This window comes from Triticum urartu, chromosome 3A (genome assembly GCF_056163025.1).
Source record: "Triticum urartu cultivar PI428250 chromosome 3A, HENAU_Tu73, whole genome shotgun sequence".
Classification (NCBI taxonomy): Eukaryota; Viridiplantae; Streptophyta; class Magnoliopsida; order Poales; family Poaceae; genus Triticum; species Triticum urartu.
This window is the reverse complement of record NC_141875.1, coordinates 622,260,218-622,280,195: the sequence shown is the minus strand read 5'-3', so window position 1 is coordinate 622,280,195 and position 19,978 is coordinate 622,260,218. Positions and strand designations below refer to the sequence as shown.

The 19,978-nt window shown below is 45.9% G+C and overlaps 2 protein-coding genes across 2 annotated transcripts in view; both read left to right on the top strand.

Annotated features, from left to right (window-relative positions):
- The first annotated feature begins 4,214 nt into the window (after positions 1-4,214).
- LOC125528097 (putative peptide/nitrate transporter At3g43790) lies at positions 4,215-12,390 on the top strand. The gene is made up of 17 exons (XM_048692608.2): positions 4,215-4,382; positions 5,879-5,919; positions 6,039-6,099; positions 6,256-6,358; positions 6,444-6,546; positions 6,635-6,688; positions 8,312-8,374; positions 9,887-9,936; positions 10,024-10,099; positions 10,176-10,385; positions 10,540-10,627; positions 10,800-10,885; positions 10,973-11,080; positions 11,564-11,608; positions 11,715-11,803; positions 11,902-11,945; positions 12,062-12,390. The coding sequence occupies exons 1-17, from the start codon at positions 4,235-4,237 to the stop codon at positions 12,157-12,159; spliced, it is 1,467 nt and encodes a 488-aa protein (XP_048548565.2). The 5' UTR covers positions 4,215-4,234; the 3' UTR covers positions 12,160-12,390.
- Positions 12,391-19,874: 7,484 nt separating this feature from the next.
- LOC147980854 (uncharacterized) overlaps positions 19,875-19,978 on the top strand; it is a 32,624-nt gene continuing 32,520 nt past the window's right edge. Inside the window, exon 1 of the mRNA XM_087515775.1 lies at positions 19,875-19,899. Within this exon, the coding sequence (XP_087371901.1) occupies positions 19,875-19,899 (25 nt within the window). The remainder of the gene's footprint in view (positions 19,900-19,978) is intronic.

Genomic DNA, 19,978 nt, shown 5'->3' with positions numbered 1-19,978 from the left:
GTGGTATTCGTTTAGAATCTTGTTGACCCTACTCGCTTACTCCTGTTTTTCTTATTTCTTTTTCAACATAATTAATTAGCACTTTCTTGAAAGAATGGGGTTCTCTCTGGGGGCACACGCGCTCTTTCTTTTTGAGAAAGATGGGCTTGTTTTTTGTTCAATAAGTTCTATTGCTTTGACACATTTAGTATATAACATAATATATATAAGAAAAGTATTAAAGATAGAGGGCATTCTGTTGTACAGCTACTTTGCTATAGTTACAAAGGTAACCGGTAGGTGATTGTTGAATCGCCAGGAACCACCGTCCCGTCGAGCTCCCCGCCGTGCTCCGACGGCCATCACCTCAAAACGCGCCGCTGGCCACTCCACCACCATGGCTACCTTGGAGACGCCCGCTCCATGTGAAGGGAGGCCATCGAGGGGGCTCAGCCACCACCGCCGCCTTCGTCAACCGAGTGTGGCCACCGGCGGCGGCAACAGCCGGAGTGGAGGGGATCTGAGGGTCTCCTCGACCTAGGGTTTGGGAGGCCCCCGGAGCCGCACACGCGTGCGACCCAGGAGGCGTGGGTGGCCAGATCCTGGCGCGGACTTTTTGACCAAAACTGGAATACTCGTGTATGTAATGTTGCACCCATGAGAGTGAGACTTTTTTTTGCGCAATTTCATTACTCTCCCATGTTCATCATGTCATTTACCCACAAATTGTCAGTTGTTTTATGTTACTATCTGAGGCTATTTCTCTTGTGATTTTTTATAGTAGATAGAGTTGTATGGTTTTGAAGAATATTTCTTTAACAAATTCAACTCATGCAAGTCTCCATGTATACTGGAGTTTGCAACTGAACCGATCTCCGGTACCAGCTTCTTCCATGTGCAATAAAGTTTCCAGCTCAGCTGATTCAAGTGAGTGAATTGTAGAAACCATCGACATTAAAAGTTAGGATCGCAGAAACAACGACACTTCTACAATTTTGTGCCAAAAAGCACTAATTCTGAAGCTATTTTTTTGCAAAAACACTAGTCCCCGTTTAGGCTCTTTTGAGCGAGATTATGATAGGTGGGTCCCGCTAGACAGGGATGCCATGGCAAAAAAAAAATCAATTACATCCCGATACAATTTTATTTTGCAAAAGTACCTCGTCTCCCACCGGTCCGGTGGCGGACACCGGCGGCCACTCCCTCCCTGTGCGTGGCCGGCACAACTGTTGCTTGCTCCGGCGGCGGGGCACACAGGGGAGGCCCGACATGGTCGAGGACAGACAAAAACGACGAGGATCCGGCAGTGTTGTCGGTTAGGACGGGTGGGCAATGTAGTGCCGGCAGGGGTTCTTCTGGTGCTTGAGGGCCAGCTGCAGCTGCTTGCGCCGCCACGCGGTAGACGAGCGACCGCGCCCGCCGGATCCGGAGGGGCGAGGGGTGGAGGCCACGACGATGGCCCAATGTCCGGCTGGCGACAGCGGCGGCCCGATGCGGCATGATCGGGGGGGGGGGGGGGGGGGGGGGACAGGGGAAGGAGGACGGTCACATGAGCGCATATAGGCTTGTCAATGGCGGGGGCAATGGCTTCCGGCGGCGGGGCCTGCCGGGGCTGCGCGACAAGTGAAGAGTCGTGTCAGGCAGGGCAGTGAGCATGCAGGGGGTTGGCTGTTCTCTTTTCTTTCTTTAAAAAAATGACCTTATCCTCCTAGGTTCTTTTACAGTTTAGTCCCTGCGATTTTGTCTATTTGCTATCCATTATTCCGTGTCATGTCACCCTGTCCGGTGGGACCCACCTGTCATAATCATGCTCAAAATGGCCTAAGCGGACGACTAGTGTTTTTTGCAAAAAAAATAGCCTCAGAATTAGAGGTTTCTGGCATAAAACTGTAGAAGTGTGGTTTCTGCAACCCTAGCTTTCAATGTCGATGGTTTCTGCGATTCACTCAATTCAAGTTGATGCGTAGTTGAGCACTATAACAAATTAACCAGTCATCTATTTCTTCTTTTCATTCATTCCAGGTGTTACGTGATCGGTTTTGATTTTTCCACAATACCTAAACGTCGGTCGCCTAAAAATCCAATTTAGGTTAGTCGATTTTCGCCAGAAGGAAGCAGGCGCCGGAGGAAGGGAAGAAGCCGCCGAAGTGGAGGAAGAAGCTCGGTGGCAGGCTACCGCATCATCTATCTTAGGGTGGGAGTGGGGTGGTGTTAGGTGGTGCAAGTTCGCCGGAGAAAAATCGGTCATCGCTGGGGCTAGAGGGATGTCCGGGGCAACTGAAGCATGGTGATAGGAGGCGGTTAAGGAGAGGGCAGGGCAGCCAGGCTGGCACGGGAGCGTCGCTGGTCGCGGGTGGCGGAGGACGGCGGCTAGGCCGGTAGTACCCATGACGGTTTCACGGAAGAAAATGAACCAGAGATGTGGTTGGAGGTTGACGAGAACAATCTGGCTGCTCATTTTGCATTTGAGGCGGGCTGAAACGAATCGACTGATCCAAATTAATTTTTCAGTCAACATACCCCTAGCTAGTCCCTAGTTTTTCAGACACAACGCCTCCACTTTACGCAGCATGCTCCATGATTATGCACACACACGCATAGTCATTCTTCAAAATCCACTTTCATTCATCCGTTTGAGGATTGTGCTTCGGTGCCTTAAGGCATCTGCCTTTGTGCCTATGTCATGTGGACCCAACAGGTGGCTGGCCCACATGTCAGAGACGCAAAGGCAGGTGCCTTTACGGCACTGAAGCTGTGTCCTCAATTTGAATGTTGACACTTGAAGGGCACCAATCCACACAATTGCACCTTCATTCATCACTCCGAGTGTTGACACTGGGATTCCATTTATTTACATAATAATTTGCTATACTGGTATACTACATATCTATTGAATCTGACACAACTCAGGCGGTGGTAACATCTCTGAATGTTAACAACCTATACTACACAGAGACTCTGTACACCGTGTTTGTCGGAATTGAAGACCTCGAACAGCCTGCATATAATTGTAGGAGTAGTAGGCTTGGCTGGCTCTCCGCCGGGGGACTGTTGCGGTGGCGTGCCCTTTGCTGCCGCTTCCGCGGGGGACGGTGAGCAGGTCGTGGTGGTGGGGAATCCAGCGGTGTGCCCAACGGTGGCCGCTTCGGCGAGCGACGGGAGGAGGTCGCGGTGGCAGCTGCCGCCCCTCGCAGGTGACAATCTACGTCCTCTCGCTGTTGAACAGCCTAATGACACTCGACGTCCTCTCGCTGTTGAACAGCCTAATGACCTGTGTTTCCCGTACGTACACCTTGTGTTTCATGCGCGGCTGTGTTTTGGGGGATTAGGATTTAGGAGGTGCTTTGAGATGTGAGTTAGGGATGACGTACCTATCAACACAACGATCCGTAGCGTCGTGATGAAAACCTTGGCGGCGAATCTTGTACACGATTATTGGATCCAAGTGAATCCAGTGGATTCCATTCACTAATTTTGTATTTTTGTCTTTGTCGCTTCTCACAAATAAGGTAGCTGGCGCCAATGGCGTCATCGTCTAGCTCTAGCTTCGCTCCATTTGCTGGCCGATCCAATCTGTCTCCCAGGCTAGCACACCGAGGCAGGCTGGCCGTTGAGTCCAAAAACTTTGATTGATTTCCCGAGGAAGACAACGCACACGTAGAGAAAAACAAGGGGAAATGCTGGAGATGGCCATTGCCATGGCAGAGAGGCGAGAAGGTTATAAGTTGTAACCCTCCACAAGGATTTGGGAAGGCGAGAGAGAGAAAGAGAGAAGATAGAGAAAAATGAAGAGCGGTCACGTCCTCTTGTGTGGTAGCCCAGGGTGGAAGAGGCAGCCAAACAGGATGAAAGAGCCGAGTCGGTCGGAGGAGGCCGTATCAAGTTTGGAGACGAAGAAGCAATGTATGTGCATAAGCTGTTCATCCTGTTCGTTGCCTCTTTGCCTCTGTGTTTTTTAGAACATGCATTTTTTGTTTCGACAAGATATCTCCCGTGTGTTGAGTCTTGGCTGGTTTCTCCGTCTGGTCACATGCATGCATGCATGCAGCATTTTCTACTAGGTCCACGTGCAAAAGATTAAGAACCATCAGGCGAGGCAACGTGTAATTTTTTGACAGTAGAGCACGGCTAAATATGTCATGGAGATCGTACAAATGCAGAACACTCTCAGTAGACTCAACTGAAAATAGCAGGCCGAGCTAATCCAAAGTTCCTTTCTTGTCCATCAGACGAGAAGAGCGAGGCGGCTGCTGCGATGGCGGTTGCGGCGCCGCCATTGTTGAAGGGAATGAAGCTTTGCAAGAAGGGGTGCCCCGGGTGCAGGCTGGATGAGATCAACAAGACCAAGACAGGCATCCCCTACCTCAACTTCTGCTACATCTGGATCGTCTGCCTCTGCTCTAGTAAGTGTAAACCACTCCATTTCGTTTGTGTTTCTTGGCTCTGCATGGGACGAACGTTTCTTACGTAGTTGCTCTTTCATTCACAAAAAGCTACTGAACTAGTAGCACTCTATATTTCCATTGCATGGTTGTGGTCATATTTTATTAGCTATAAAAAATTCGTCCGTTCCAAAATATAAGCCCCTGTGGATCGTGTAGCGACTGGGAAAGGCTTTTGCTGAAAAAGCACGTCACTCCATCACCCCTACCCGGGACGGGATTCAGCCACGCCAACAGCGGGGTACTTGGAAAATCAACTCTCTCCCTCAAAAAAGAAATGAGACCTCAGATCAAAGATGGAGGGCATCATTGTGGTGGTATGCTACTGCCTATACTGGCCATCCCAAAAATGCTTCTCCTGGTCGTTGGCAGATACGATGACAATGTCAGCGATAGAGGTGAGAGGGACATGTTCACACTGAACAGATCGATGTGGATGGGGAAAGGAAGAAAATCAACTGATGTTCTCGCGTACTGAAGGCGATGCTAAGAAGTATTGACATATGCAAAGTTCGTTACTATAGCCATCAGGAGTATTGCAGGTGTATCACCACATTGCCCGATAGAGTCAAGTTGTGTGGAACTGAGGTTGCTCTCATGATGAAACGGTTAAGAGTCATGTCTTTGTTTTTTTTTTTTTTTGGATGGACGACGCTGAACTGTGCCCAATAGAGTCTGAACTAAGTGTATGTTCTCATGTTAGTCGTGTCATAGTCAGTTTGTGTGTATCGATGAGAAAATAAATACCAACGTAAAGATAGACACACAACAATTAAGTTAAGTGTGTGCGTGTGCGTGTGCGTGTTGCGTGCGTGCGTGTGTGAGTGTGTGTTTGTGTTTAGTCTATATGCCCAAAACTACTAGTCCAGACGATGGGTCATGTCCGGTCGGCGAGTACAATAGTGTCTTGGGCCATATACAATGCAAGGTGTTTATGAAAATAAATTGATTTTTTCTTCAAGCACCGGTGCTTATTTGTAAGCACATACGCTTACTTAGGAACCTCTGCCGTCGAAATAAGCATCGGAGAAAAATAATAATTTATTTTTACAAACACTTTTCTAAACACCTTGCATTTTCATGGTCTTAGTTTTGTATACCGTGTGTCGGCCTGCACGCAAGGATTTGTCCTTGTACTATTATGTAGGCAGTAGGTACATGTTGTTACTGTCTCATGATCGGCCTGGACAGGACTTTAGGAGGTAGTCCCAAACATGTGTCCTTATCATTTAATTAATGATTTTTGCCTATACTCTTACAATTTATTTATATAAATCATATATATGTCACCTTCTTAAACAAATTTAAACATATCCCTCTTGTTTGTTTTTGTTCAAACTACATCAAACTAGGTCAACGCTCCCAAACTAATACCTTGTTTTCTTTTGTCCTTCCAGCACTACCAATTCATTCATTGTTCTACAAACTAATACCTTGTTTTCTTTCTGTCTTTCCAGCACTACCAATTCATTCATTGTTCCCCTATCTATACTTTATGGTACGCAGAGATGTTATAGTTTGCAACATTTATCTCAATGATATTCATTGAAGTTATTGTTTAAATTTGTACACCTAACGCTGACTAATTGTATGCTGAATTTTGCTATGGTGCAATAGATTAGAGACTTGAAAGTCGCAAAGCAAGAACAAGATATCGGGTTCTTTGCTGGTTTTGTCGGTGAGCATCGCCCCTACTCATGGTTTGACAACAAAGGAAGAAACGAGAGGGAAATTAAATACAAGTACACTAAGTAGAGTAGTAGACTTTGATAGCCTTATGTGACAACGGTTATTTTTTATTAATAATGACTGACATTATACTCTCTGTGTTTAGGGGCTACTTACTTCCTTGCAAGAACTATTACTGCTGTGCCATGGGGCATGTTTGCTGACAAATATGGGAGGAAGCCTTGCATTGTGATCAGTATCCTCTCAGTGTATGGCAGATTCATGCATAGTATGGAAATATATTTCTCTCCTATCAATTAAATCGAAGTAAATCTTATTCTACTTCTATTTCAGGATCATATTTAACACCTTGTTCGGCCTTAGCACGACTTACTGGATGGCAATTGTAACTAGGGGGCTACTTGGGTTACTTTGTGGTATACTAGGACCAATCAAGGTAATTTATTGATTGTGCAGCTACTATGATTAATTAAGAAAATGATACTTAGATGTTGAACTCTCATGGTTGCGTATGCATTCCCTAGGCCTATGCTTCGGAAGTCTGCAGGACAGAGCACCAAGCTCTTGGAATTTCTCTGGTAAGAATAGTTCATCTTTTTTAAGAAACCACCAAGAGCCCTAGCTATTCATTAAGAAGAAATACAGGAGAGTCCGGACCCCAAAACCACACAATCCTCGGTAATTAAAACTTGATGAAACCACACAAACCCTACCCAAAACTAGGTATGTAGCAACGCCAACCAACCACAACCACGGCTTCTTCACCAATGGGTAGAGAATCCAAAACAAAAAGGAAGCAGAAATGAACCCTTCCACCATCACAGAAGATGGCAAGCCCTGACACCCCTGCTAATGTAGCTCACACAACCTACTACACCCAAAGGCGATGATCTTCTGCCAATATTGCCTTGCCTGCCACAAAGGTTTGCCACTCCAAAACAATGTCTCCAAGAAGTACGTCACATTGATCATGACGCTACTACCCAAATCGGCGAAGTCAGGTTTGGGACTTCACGAGAAAAGAGACCCCAATGGGTGGATGAGCATTAGGTCCATGACAATCACATCAGGTGCCACAACCGGCATTGGGTTGTTGCAAGGGTAGTCTACCACACAACTCACTAGAGGCACCGCCTCGCTCTTCCCAGCAAAAGGCGTCCCCGGTGAAGAGTTGCCTCCCACCCCCATACCATCACGCCAGATATATGCTCCGAAGTGGCCTCGCAAACGGCCGAGGGTGTTTCCACCTTGAGTTCATTTGCTCATAGTCAAAATGAAACATTGCACACTCTACAAGTCCTACAACCCAAACTGCGTATGAAGACTACCCGCGGACCTTGATTGTCAATTAAGACCTAGGTTCGACTCCTTATCCATGTGTGTTGACCTATCCCATGAGCCGAGTGGATGACCCTAATGCCCATAAGGCCGAGAGCCACCACCCTACAGTGACGAGCCATGACACTACTTCCTGGATCTACTATCATGTTGAGTGGGCCTTTTCCTAGTGCAACTGTGTTGCCTTGGAATCTTCTGCTCCTACCAGCGAGGTCTCATCCAACAACACCTTCATGTATCCCACCCTTTACAAATCTAGATGGGTGGGGGCAAGCTCGCTCGCTCCAGATCCAAAAGTGTTGGAGCATTCCCATCCAAAAGCGTACATAGTGGAACACTAGGAGGGGAGGTATCCAAGTCCATAGAGGAAACCACGCTACCAAGGGCCCATAAATGTCACACCACCGACATCCACACCACTCACCATGCAACTATTGCTCCTATATAACCGTCAATTCTTAGCTACACACTGATGCCCTCACCTCCCACTCCCCCTGACTACGAGAAGACACCATCTGGTAATTCAGAGCCACCATCCTAGCTCACTGCTCTGCCATGCGATAAGTGTTGGGTAGAGCCCCACCCCTTGGGAAGACTATAAGATTGTCACCGTTGCCATTCAAGGCTGCGACAATGGTAGTGAGGGTCTGTCATGGGGAGGCCGGTGGCGTTGGAGGGGGGGTCGCCCATGTTCGCCCCAAGCGAGTTTAGCAGGTTTGGGGGTTGGAAAAATGTTGTGATTCCGAACAGTTTGCCTTTTCGTTTTGTGTTTCTGGTTGTCTATTTTTATTTACTTGAAGGCTTAGATTATAATGCTTATATCATTGTAACAACTATACACTTATGTGCGACACTATATGTAGGTTACATCTTCGCGAGCAATAGCTTTTGTTATTGGACCAGCCATCGGAGGATTTCTTTCCCAGGTGAGGATCAATCCACTTTCAGTATAAATATGGAAAAAAAATCCTTGTGTAGTTAATGTTTCATTTTAAAAACTAAGGGCAAGTTAGATCCAGGAGCATAGAGGAGATGTTGAATATGGCAGTCCTAGAAGGTCATTACTACATAACTCATTAATAATCAGCTACAAATGTATGCATCCATAATCTATAACTTAAAATAATAAATACTATACTAGTTGGCGCAAAAATGTCAACACCCACAAATAAGAAACACCGCTTTCCCAGTCGCCCATGGGGGGCCCATGAGAAACTATGGCTTCCCCTAGCAAGCCACCACTAGCCACCATTGTATCCTCTCACCTTCACTCATGAGCCCGGTAGGCATATGGACCCTCCTTCCTTGTCCTTCGCCCTCATTGGTCGTGTGCGGGAGATGCGTGGAGATAAGGATGTGAGGATATCGATCAGCGCAACGCTTATGGATCATAAAGGCGACCATGACATGAGCATCCATTAATGGGTAGTGGAGAATGCGATGTTCCGTGATTTCGGCAGATGGTGAACAACATGTTATTTTTGTAGGTTGCAGCGTAGGGTGTGTCTTGTGTTGGTTGGCTCCTTCTAGTTTGATTGAATTTTTGCACTTCTCATATCAAGGCCCTTCAACAAGACATTTGGCAATCTCACATGTGTACCCTTTCGTCGGCATCAGCTAGTGTTTGGGTAACTTGCGTCATCCACTAGGCGGATCGCGGAGTGATGATGGCAATTATCAAATGAGGGAGTGCTAGTTAAGACATGGTGTGGTGGTATAGTCTTTGATTGGATCCAATCCAGCAATGGTGGCATTGAGGTCTTAGTCGGCAATTGAAGTACTCCCTCCGATCCATATTACTTGCCATTCAAACGGATGTATCTAGCACTAAAATACATCTAGGCACATCTGTTTGAGCCACAAATAATATGGATAGGAGGGAGTACTTGCTATCTTGGTGAAAATCTAGGCTTGGCTATTTAGACCAACTAGATGACACTCTTCAACATTTTCTACCTGAGAGTGTGACTATGGGGTACCGATACATGATTCTTGGATGAAAATCTAGACTACGTCAGTCGTATCCCCTGATAGAGTTATCTCTGTGAAAACTATGCTCCTCTACTCATTGATGTTTAGAATTTCTTGTGTGCAAAGAATCTCTTGGTAGCCCTGACGTATGGGTAACAAGGAACTTGCTTTGGCATGTATTTGTGTTCGGCAATATGCCATGATGTGTTTTTTCTTCTTTGTTTTTTTAGTTTGTGAGGTTTCTAATTGTGGCTATATGTCTCCTTGGTTGATCTCGAACTTTCATATCATGCTTGTATAAAAAAAATTGCAAGGTTCAGAAACGCTTTATTCTAAGTGGGTTTTAGCTGAATTCATATTTAATGATTTAAAGTAATAACCGTTTGGAAGGATGGACATAATCTCTCCCTTTCGAGACTTTACTCATGTACACTGACTAGCATTGAGAATTCTCTATCTTGTATCAGCCTGCAAAGAAGTATCCCAATATTTTTTCAGAGAAATCCATATTTGGAAGGTAAATTATTACTCATACTATTACAATGATATAAATATTTGCATCATTTAGACCATAAGATAACCTTTCAGTTACATGTACCTTTAGGTTTCCATATTTCCTCCCTTCCTTCGCCATATCAGTTTTAGCGGCAGGAGCATGTGTTGCGTGCATTTGGCTTCCGGTATGCCCCTTGCCCTGTAAATCTCTCTATGATACATTCTCTCCCTTGAATTCCTACTTCAAAATTATTTTCTTAGGAAACTTTGCACATGCACCATGATGACAATGTAGAAGCCATTGATACAATGGAGGCACAAGTTGTTGATCCAAACATAGTAAATGTGAAAGGTATACAATCTAGATCGGGGAGATTCGCATCTACAATGAGCCTGTTAAAGAACTGGCAATTGATGTCAGCAATTACCCTCTACTGTGTGTTTTCTCTCTATGATACCGCTTATATTGAGGTAAATCTATATTTATGTATCTTCAACATATTCAACAACATTTCAATATGAAAAGATGCACGTGTTAATATTATCTATATACTATAGCTAACCATTCAATTGGGGAACTCAAGAAACTTCACGTGTTCATTTTCTATGTAAATTCCATGTTCAGATATTTTCACTCTGGGCTGTGAGCAGCAGAAAATACCGGGGACTAAATTTTACATCTGAGGACGTTGGTACTGTGCTAGCTATCTCGGGTATGTGAAGTTTCTTTGCATTGAATAGTATGTTGATTGTGAAAGAGAGACATGGTCAACGACAAAATGAATGAAACAAATACGTACATAAGTAAACTGACTACTTTACACATTACATGTAGCAGTTGTTTTGAATTCTTTACCTTATGATCATCTTCGCTTGATATTGTAGGTATTGGTATTTTTGTATATCAACTCGTGGTTTATCCATTCCTTGCCAAGTATGCTGGGTTAATCAAGCCATTCCGTTCTGCAGCGGTACGTGAGAAGAACATTTTATGTTGAGATACTTCTTTAATATCACAAAACTATTGTACAATACTAAATGCATGTGTGTTTTTCCAGGTATTATCTATACTACTTGTTGCAACATATCCATTCATAGCCAACCTATATGGTGTGGAGCTCAAAGTACTCATCAATATAGCTTCGCTTCTAAAAAATATGTTTGCGGTAAGTTCACTTATATGATCAAAGCAAAACTATTAATATATTATTATTTTTGATTCTTCACTGGAAGTGAAAGTACAAATTAGGGGTGTTCATTGTTGGGTTAAAAAATACATACAAACCCATCCTATAAAAATATTTTAGTTACCCTACTATACAAATATTTTTGGTTCTATACGTGTATGTATACTATAGAAAAGTAAGACGAGAGGTGGGGGTGAAAGCTTTGATCTTTTTTAAACCAAAATCTTATGCAAACATGTTGGTCATCTTGTTGCAGACGCAAGAAGATCAACCATATTTCCCTTTTCAAAAAGAAAACTAATAATTTGTTGATTACAATTTTTGGGAGGCTTGGAGAATCCATATTCAAGCACCCTAGTACAAATGAAATAAAATTACCCTTATAGAAACAAGGCCGGTGGAAAGTGGCTTAATAGATAATCAGTCATGAACATATTTTCATGTTTATCTTAAATGAAACAGGCAACGATTACGACTGCGTGCAATATTCTGCAAAACACTGTGGTGGTATGTAGTATAACTATCATATATACCTGCAATTGTATTAGCCTTATGGCATTTTCTTTGAGCCACTTTCACTATGTTCTAAATTCTTTGATGGAAAAATGTATAGAGGCAAGAACAAAGGGGTGTTGCAAATGGTATCAGTGTTACTTTGATGTCAATCTTCAAAGCAGTAGGTCCAGCAGCAGCAGGAGTTCTGTAAGTACAATGTTTCTTTTCTTTTATGAGATCCCTCTAGTTCCTTCTTTGCTAAGTGTGTTTCCTAGCCAATTAACTGTATTTCTTTCCTCCTGTAGGTTTTCATGGGCTCAGAAGAACACAACGGGGTTGTTCTTACCAGGTAAACACACTCTTTTCCAATCCATACTAATTGCATTTGCCTTTGCTTTAACCTGAATGGAATCGGGTACATATTATCAAGAAATACACTTATTTTATTTATCATGTGACATGCAGGTGACCAGATCCTTTTCATATTCTTGAATATGGTGGCAATAATTGGACTCTTGATGACGTTCAAGCCATTTTTCTCACTGCCGAGTGCGACAAAATAACGACCCCACAATTATGTACATTTAGAAGGTGTTTGGTTTGCCATTGTTAACGTGAAAATAATAAGAATCTCATTAGAGGACGGTACTAGTCATTGAATGTTCTTAATGTTAAAGCAAAGCTTTACTACGTAATCACAAAGGACATCAACGCTAGCTAGTACATCGTCCGCCTAGGTACAATAGTCAACATGATTCGTATGGCACAAAGTTGGTCCATCTCAGAGGCCACAACATTGGGACCTCTCCGACAAGAAATAACAAAACATGAGGCAAACCAAAGTTTCAACTAGACCTTAAGGTATTTAATTTGAGTAGCCACCGTGTATGAGTCAAATATCTTGCTATTAAGAGCATCCATCCCACCACGTTGCGAACTGCACTGATGGATGTCACCATGTTGATTGCTTCCTCCATCACGCATAACTCGACTATGAATGGGCCATGGACAAACTCCCGGCAGTTTTCTCTCGTCTCAATCACGACACGAGAGTGATCCTTCGCCACGACACTCTATCCACCCTTGTTTTGTCCCATCAACATTGATATTCAACATTTGAGCATCAAGTGCCTCCAATTTATCCCGATGCTCATTATTTGCTTGCACATGGGTATGGAAAAATCTCCAAGGCTTCTGCACATGAACATCTCACCTGGTATGCAATCACAGTGACTATTGCTCCTTTGATGTCGCCAGGCCACCACATATGCGCATTTTCCAATGTTGCACACGACTAGCTTAAAAGACCTATATGGATTAACAACCTCTCAAAAAACTATATGGAATAATAGCTCCGAGTGGAGCTATTGAGACCATCATGTGGACCCATGATATGTCCACCGACACTAGGGAACGATCCCCATGTGTCCATCCTTACAATGATACAGAGAGATGGGGAGAGGATCAAAATTGATGTGAAAAACATGTCCGGACGGTCTCATTTCTTCTCCACATATTGGGGCATGTTTGGGGGAGTCTAAACATATGGGGCAGGTTCGGAAGACCCATTGCACGGACGTCTTTGTGTCTAGACATGTCCGAATTGTCCGTCTAAATATACATGAAAGTTTTGAGGAGCGCCCTTAGAGATGCTATGAAAAAAGAGGATCCAGCATGGAGGCTAATAGGTTCTCCATAAGCTCACTCGAGGGGAGATTTGATGCCACTTGTGGCTGTCGACACAAGATTCGGACTTATGTATCCCTATAAACACTAAAGTTTGAGTGGAGAGGGATAATTCAGTCCAAAAAAACTATATGGTATGCGTGTTTGTTTGTGAGTCTTCATTGTTCTGTGTATTTAAATTTTTTTTGTGTGTTTTTAGCTTAGTTTATATTGTTTCCTATTTTCTTTCATAATTATTAGATAAAACATGCCTTGTGGGTGTCTTTTAGAAAAAACAGTGATGACTCGATGACAAAATACTACATTGAGACGGTTGGTTTTGTCTGAGAAGATGACCCCCATGGTTGTAGCATCATTGTCCTGCAGGGTTCAGTTGTAATATGTGAGGAGCAGGTGTCTCTTTTTTGCAAAAAGGCCAAAGCTCATGTATTAATTAGCACAAACCCTTAGAAAAACACCTTTACGAAAAAAGGAAAATACACCCAAATACTTGGGGTGATGCAACCTTCTTCCTCCTACATCTACCTGCGGCACACCGTGAGCAAGCCCATTGTTGGCTCTGGGACTTCGTCCTAGCGGAGCAAACTTGTTTAAACCCAGAAGATTGCAGAAGCAACAGCCGAAAAGTTGTTGTTGTAGACTAGACGTTGGCGCCTATGATCTGCGTAGCAGAGAGACATCTTGTAGAAGAAAATGATGAAGAGGGCTAGTAGAACGCCCCAATTTTGGCAAGACGGAGTCGGGGAATACAAACCTCACATGCTCTTTGACGTGGATCGAGACTGACTAACCTTTGTCGATTAGAATTGGAGTCAGAGGACCAAAACGAACAACCACATTGTCGGCTTCGCAGGACAACGCGACCGGGACAATCCTGTAAAAAAATGTAAGACATGAAGAATCAGATCTGAAGACACACCTGCCGGTGATATGATGAAGTATCGTCGGAACGAGGACCGGTTGGGAAGACCTTATTCCATACCGGCCGTGTTGGTCATTTGGTCGGATTATGCTCTATGTGTTGGTCATTTGACTGAATATACCACATGTTCCTCCGTGCGTGCAACTTGTTCTTGAAGGTGGAGAAGAAGAGCTTCATCCTCATGCGTTGTTGGTTGAAATTCAATGGGCAACCCAAGTGCAACTATCAATTATCAATTCCATCAAGACCGTCGACATCGGCAATGAGGAAAAAGTGGGTGATCCAACTGACCAATGATAGAGCCACCCAAGAAGGTTAGAAGCACGTTTCGGGAAAGAAGGGAGGGAGGAAGAGGAGAAGCGGGAAGAGGTGGCGGCCAAGATGGCGAAGTGGTTCGAGGGCATCTTGGCGAAGAAGGAGGAGGCATGAGTCAAGCGCTCCAACGTGAAGGAGAAAAAAAGGCGGAGAGGTTTGACATCTTGATGGCGGCGATCGAGAAGAAAATTAATCTCAAAGAGAAGAAGACTTAATCTCAAAGAGAAGAAGACCAAGCTTAAAGAGAGAAGTGTTGAGCTCGCAGACACTTTGGAGGATACCAAAATGTTAGCCATGAGGATGGACGAGTTGGATGCCGATGCGGTGATCATCGTCGCTCCGTCCATGTTAGAATGTTGAAGTGCTTGACGGTCGTGCTAGAGGTGGCTGAGAAGGAGGCGATGGTGAGGTGAAGACGGCGGTAGAGTGAGGGAGGAGGCTTAGACAACCGGTCTGGGAGGGCAAAAAGTTCTTTATTGCAAGTATTGCCGAACTGGTTTTTTTTATTGGACGCATGTGAAAACTATAAACATTCGCCTCTTTTTTTTACTGTGATCGGGCGCTATGGACATCATTTGAAATGACGGTTGGACCTTTAGGGCATGTAGTTGGATGATCGGCCTCTCATATATGTGTCCGCAGACTGGCCCGGACCCGTCGTGTATAAATAATATATATCCGTTGCTAGGGATGGCGTTGGAGATGCCTTAGCCTTTTTGAAAGAAAAAAAACTTCGCACAACACGTAAGAGCAACTCCAATGCGCCGACCTATTTCATCCGCGCGCGTTTGTTCGGGTCGGCGCGGATAAAAAAGTCGGCCCAACGAGCCGACCCAAACGGACGCGCGTCCGTTTTTCGTCCGCCTGCCGACCCATTTCTAGCTCAATTTTGAGCCTCATTTGCGTCGGCGCGGACTCGAAGCGGACGCAGTGGCGCATGCCTACTCACCGTGGCCCGTTAGTTGGTGGCGCATTGGTCATCCTCTCCCAACCAATATCGACAGCAAACCCTTGCCCACCCCCGCCACGTCGTTGCCGCCGCCCATTTCCATTGCCTCCGCATGAGCTGGTGCCAACACACCCTCCTCCCAACGCTGCCACCTCCCACGTCGTCGCTACCGCCGCCGAGGCACCGCTCCCCCCCACCCCCCGACGTCGTCGCGTGCAGGAAGCCGCCTCCCCGCCCCGGTCAGCTCCTTCGTCCGACAACGCCCGTTGTCCTGATGCCGGCACGCTCGTCGGACGCCGCCAGACAAGCCACGTGGTCCAAGGGAGGCGCGCATCTCTTCGCCGGCTAGCTTCTTCGTCGACGCCCGCAAGTTGTTCGACGGTTTGCCAAGGTAAAAAATGGACTCCGCCGACGAGTTCTTTTTCCACAATTTCCTTTGCGACTCCGACGATTCCTTGTCCGGTGAGGAGGAGGAGATCTTGGTTGCCGTGTTGGTCCATGACCACCTTAATAGGCAGCGTCCGTTGTTCCCTGGCTCGATCCTGGGGCACCTTCCGGCGTTGAATCGCAACCGAGAGAGCGGTCATTTCCTTCTTTGGAAGGACTACTTTGACACAACCAACTCGCTGTTCAAACATCAGAAATTCCAGCAATGTTTCTGTATGGGTAGGCATCTTTTCTACCGTATTAGAGAGGGGGTGGTCGACTATGATAACTATTTCGAGTGCAAAGAAGATGTTGTTGAAAAGATTGGTTTCTCCTATTATCAGAAATGCACTGCCGCCATCCGATTGCTTGCATACGGAGTAACCGGTGATCTCATTGACGAGTACGTCCGTATGAGCGAGTCTACATGCCTAGACTCTCTGTATAAGTTCTGCAAGGTTGTTATTGCTGTGTTTGGCCTTGAGTACTTGAGAGAGCCGACTCCTGAAGATACAGCCCGTTTGTTGGCGATGAATGCCAGCAGGGGCTTCCCAGGGATGCTTGGCAGTATAGACTGCATGCACCGAGAGTGGAAAAACTGCCTTTCTACTTGGTAAGGGCAGTATAAGGGCCATGTCAGGGCTTGCACTAGCATACTTGAGGCCGTGGCCTCACAAGATCTTTGGATCTGGCACTCTTTCTTTGGCATGGCCAGATCGCACGATGATATCAACGTGCTTCAACGCTCGCCAGTGTTTGCAAGGCTTACCGAAGGCAACAGCCCGCTGGTGAATGTTACCATCAACGGCTACAACTACGACAAATGATACTGCCTAGGTGACGGTATCTATCCTCAGTGGACTACTGTTGTGAAGACAATCCCCAACTTTGTCGGAGAGAAGAGGAAAAGATTTTCCCAAGAGCAAGAGAGTGCTAGGAAGGACGTCGAGCGTGCCTTTGGTGTTCTACAATCTCGATGGGGCATCGCTCGGTATCCTATTAGGACTTGAAGCACCAAGAAGTTGTGGGAGGTGATGACTACTTGTGTGATCATGCACAATATTTTTTCGAATACGCACGAGTATGTGTATCATTCATTATAGAAGGAAGGGGAAGAAGCTCCCCGAGGTCATATTTACGATGTTTATTTACATGTGGAATTTATCCCACACCACCCAAACTTCTACTTCGGACTACTCACTCAGGGAGGATGAGCGCCCGGAACGTACCTACGATCAAGAGTTTCGGTTTTAGGGTAAAAATGTTGTGCCTGAGCATGAAAGAGCGGCAACATTTGAATAGTTCACCCAGTTTCATCGCAAAATGCATGATTGAGAAACTCACATGCAGCTGCAAAATGATTTGGTTGAGCATATCTGGGCTCATGTTGGCAACCAATAGATGTATCTTTTTTCACATGTATTTGAGATAACTTAATTTTTATTCGGCTTATAAAACTATGCTAAATTTATTTGATTGTGAAACTATGCTTATGCTATTTTTATTTACTTGTGAAACTATACAAAATGTGTGTATATTTTGTTGAGAAACGGTGGTCAGCTGGCCGGCCATGTCGACAAGCGCGTTGGACGCACTGCTGACCCAAATGATAAAGGTTCGGGTCGGGTGTTGCCGTGTTGGGGTTGCTCTAACCCGCCCGTATCAAAGTTGTAGTGCCGAGGGAGAAAGCAGCAGGCCAACAACAGCTAGGTACTTTCTGAAGTTGGTAACCAAACAAAGGACGACCTGAGTTGCTGGCGTTGACCTCCCTTGGCGACGCAACCAACGACGTCCCATCGCTGCAATGGCCGGGCAGCAAACAGAAGCGCCGAGCGCGGCGACTTCCCCGCTGCGAACGAGAAACCAAAGGGCGCGAGCTGCAGGCAACGCAACGCAACGCAGCGGGACCGCGAAGCAGCACATGCGCGCGCGGCCGTCGGCACGCATCAACTTGCCGATACTGGCGGCACCGCGCCATGCATGCAGGTGCGGGGGCGCGAGGGAGGGGGGGAGAGGACAGCGCGCAACCTCGTTGGATTGCGCGCGCTGGGGCCTGGGGGCTGTACTTGTCTAGTAGGAGTAGTACTACTCATTACTCTGCGCTGCTGTGCAGATCTAGCAACGCCCGGAGTCCTAGATTAACAATGCGGCTGGCTTCCCATGTGCGCATGCCAAATTGGCGTACTAAACAGCCTCGTTAGCCGCCACTGCCACTGCCACTGCCGATTGATGCTCCTGCTTCTCTGGTGCCACTTGCGATGGGGCCTCAACTCTGATAAAAGAAGGATTTAATGGCAAGTTTTGCCCTGGCTAGGTTACCTTGCCACGAGCAGGCAGATGCCGCGACAGGCGTTATCGGCGCACTATCCTCATACGGTCACATGGGACGCACGAAACCATGCCGGTTTTGTCTCCGTGCGCTCGCAGGATGGGAGGGAGGGTGGGAGAGGCTGGTTTGCGGTGGGACCAGATTCCCCGCACGGGTAGCAATGGCACCACATTCGGATGAAATGCTGCTGCATGCTGCATGTTGAGCTGTTTTTGCTGTACTGTTTGCCATTTTTCTTTCTTTCAATCTTATCACACCAAGTCAGCTATCACGTATACCTAGAATATGTGCGTACGTGTAGCAAAGTCCATATATTTTCGTAAAGAAACACAATACAACACAGGCGCAACGTATAAGGACATCTCCAACGATGACCCCCAAATATGCTCCGGCATCTGTCCACGGGCAGGGGGACTAGTCCGCGGACACGAATGCAAGAGCCGGCCATCCAACGCTGCCCGTATACATCCGACCCTAATTTTTTTATAGTCCATGCATTCAAATAGCCGCATATATAGTCTATAATAATAATGTTCAAATGCAGCAGCAGTTCAGATTTTAAAAAAGTTCAAATATTACGCTCCAACATTGTTGTCCCCTTTTACCGTCCACAGATGCTCAATCAGATCCTTCTTCAGTTGCTCGTGAGTTGGTCGATGCCGAATTTGTTGATGCATTTGAACAAACTCTTTAAATGTGGCCGGATTTTGGTGGGAAAGTTCAATAGGATCACCCATGTTCTCAAATTCAAGTCGGCGGCAACATCCTCACCCTCATCCTCCACTATCATGTTGTGTATGATCACACAACAGGTCATCACCTCCCACAAGGTCTCCGGATCCCATTCTGTAGCAGGTCCACGAACAACTGCAAAGCGTGCCTGCAGGACTCCAAAAGCCCTCTCAACATCATTTCTAGTTGCTTCTTGCTTTTTTTGGAAAAGTGAGACTTTTTCTAGCCAACCGGGTTAGAGATGGTGTCAAAAAGGTAGCCCACAAAGGAGAGCTATCGTCAATCAAATAGTAGTCCATGCTGTACTCATTCCCATTGATAGCATAGTGGCAAGGAGGAGCTTTTTCTTCAATCAGCCTAGCAAACAACGATGGACACTGCAACACATTGATATCATTGTGAGACCCGGGCATGCCAAATAAAGCATCCCGAATGCAAAGATCATGTGATGTAACTGCTTCAAGAATGCTGGTGGGTTTCTTAACATTATCGTGATATTGCCCTTATAAAGTTTCCGGGCAGTTCTTCCATTTTCAATGCATGCAGTCAAGTGATCCAAACAAACCTGGCCACCCTCTTTCTTTCGAGATAGCCAAGAGCCTCTCGGTGTCTGCCACAGTTGGTTCTCTCAGGTACTGAGGTCCAAACACCTCGACCATGACAGTTGCAACCCTGACCATGGCATCTTTGCATGTGCTCTCAGACATCCGTAGGTACCCGTCCCACGAATCGGCGGTCGTGCCATATACAATCACCACCTTCATCATGGTTGTCTCATTTGTGTAGTCCTCCTCGTCGGACGAGCAGCCGGACGACTCAACATATCGCTCGCATATGTACTCCATATCCGAATCCATTGCTTTAAAGAAGAAGGGACAAAACAATTAACTCAGGCAATTCACCAAAACAGTTTTCAGGCATGGTGAGCATCATAAGAGCGGATGGTACCTGCGCGATGATCGGAGGGGGTGTGTGGAACGACGGCGGAGGAGAAGCGGCGTGGGGTAGGGTGTACCGTTGGAG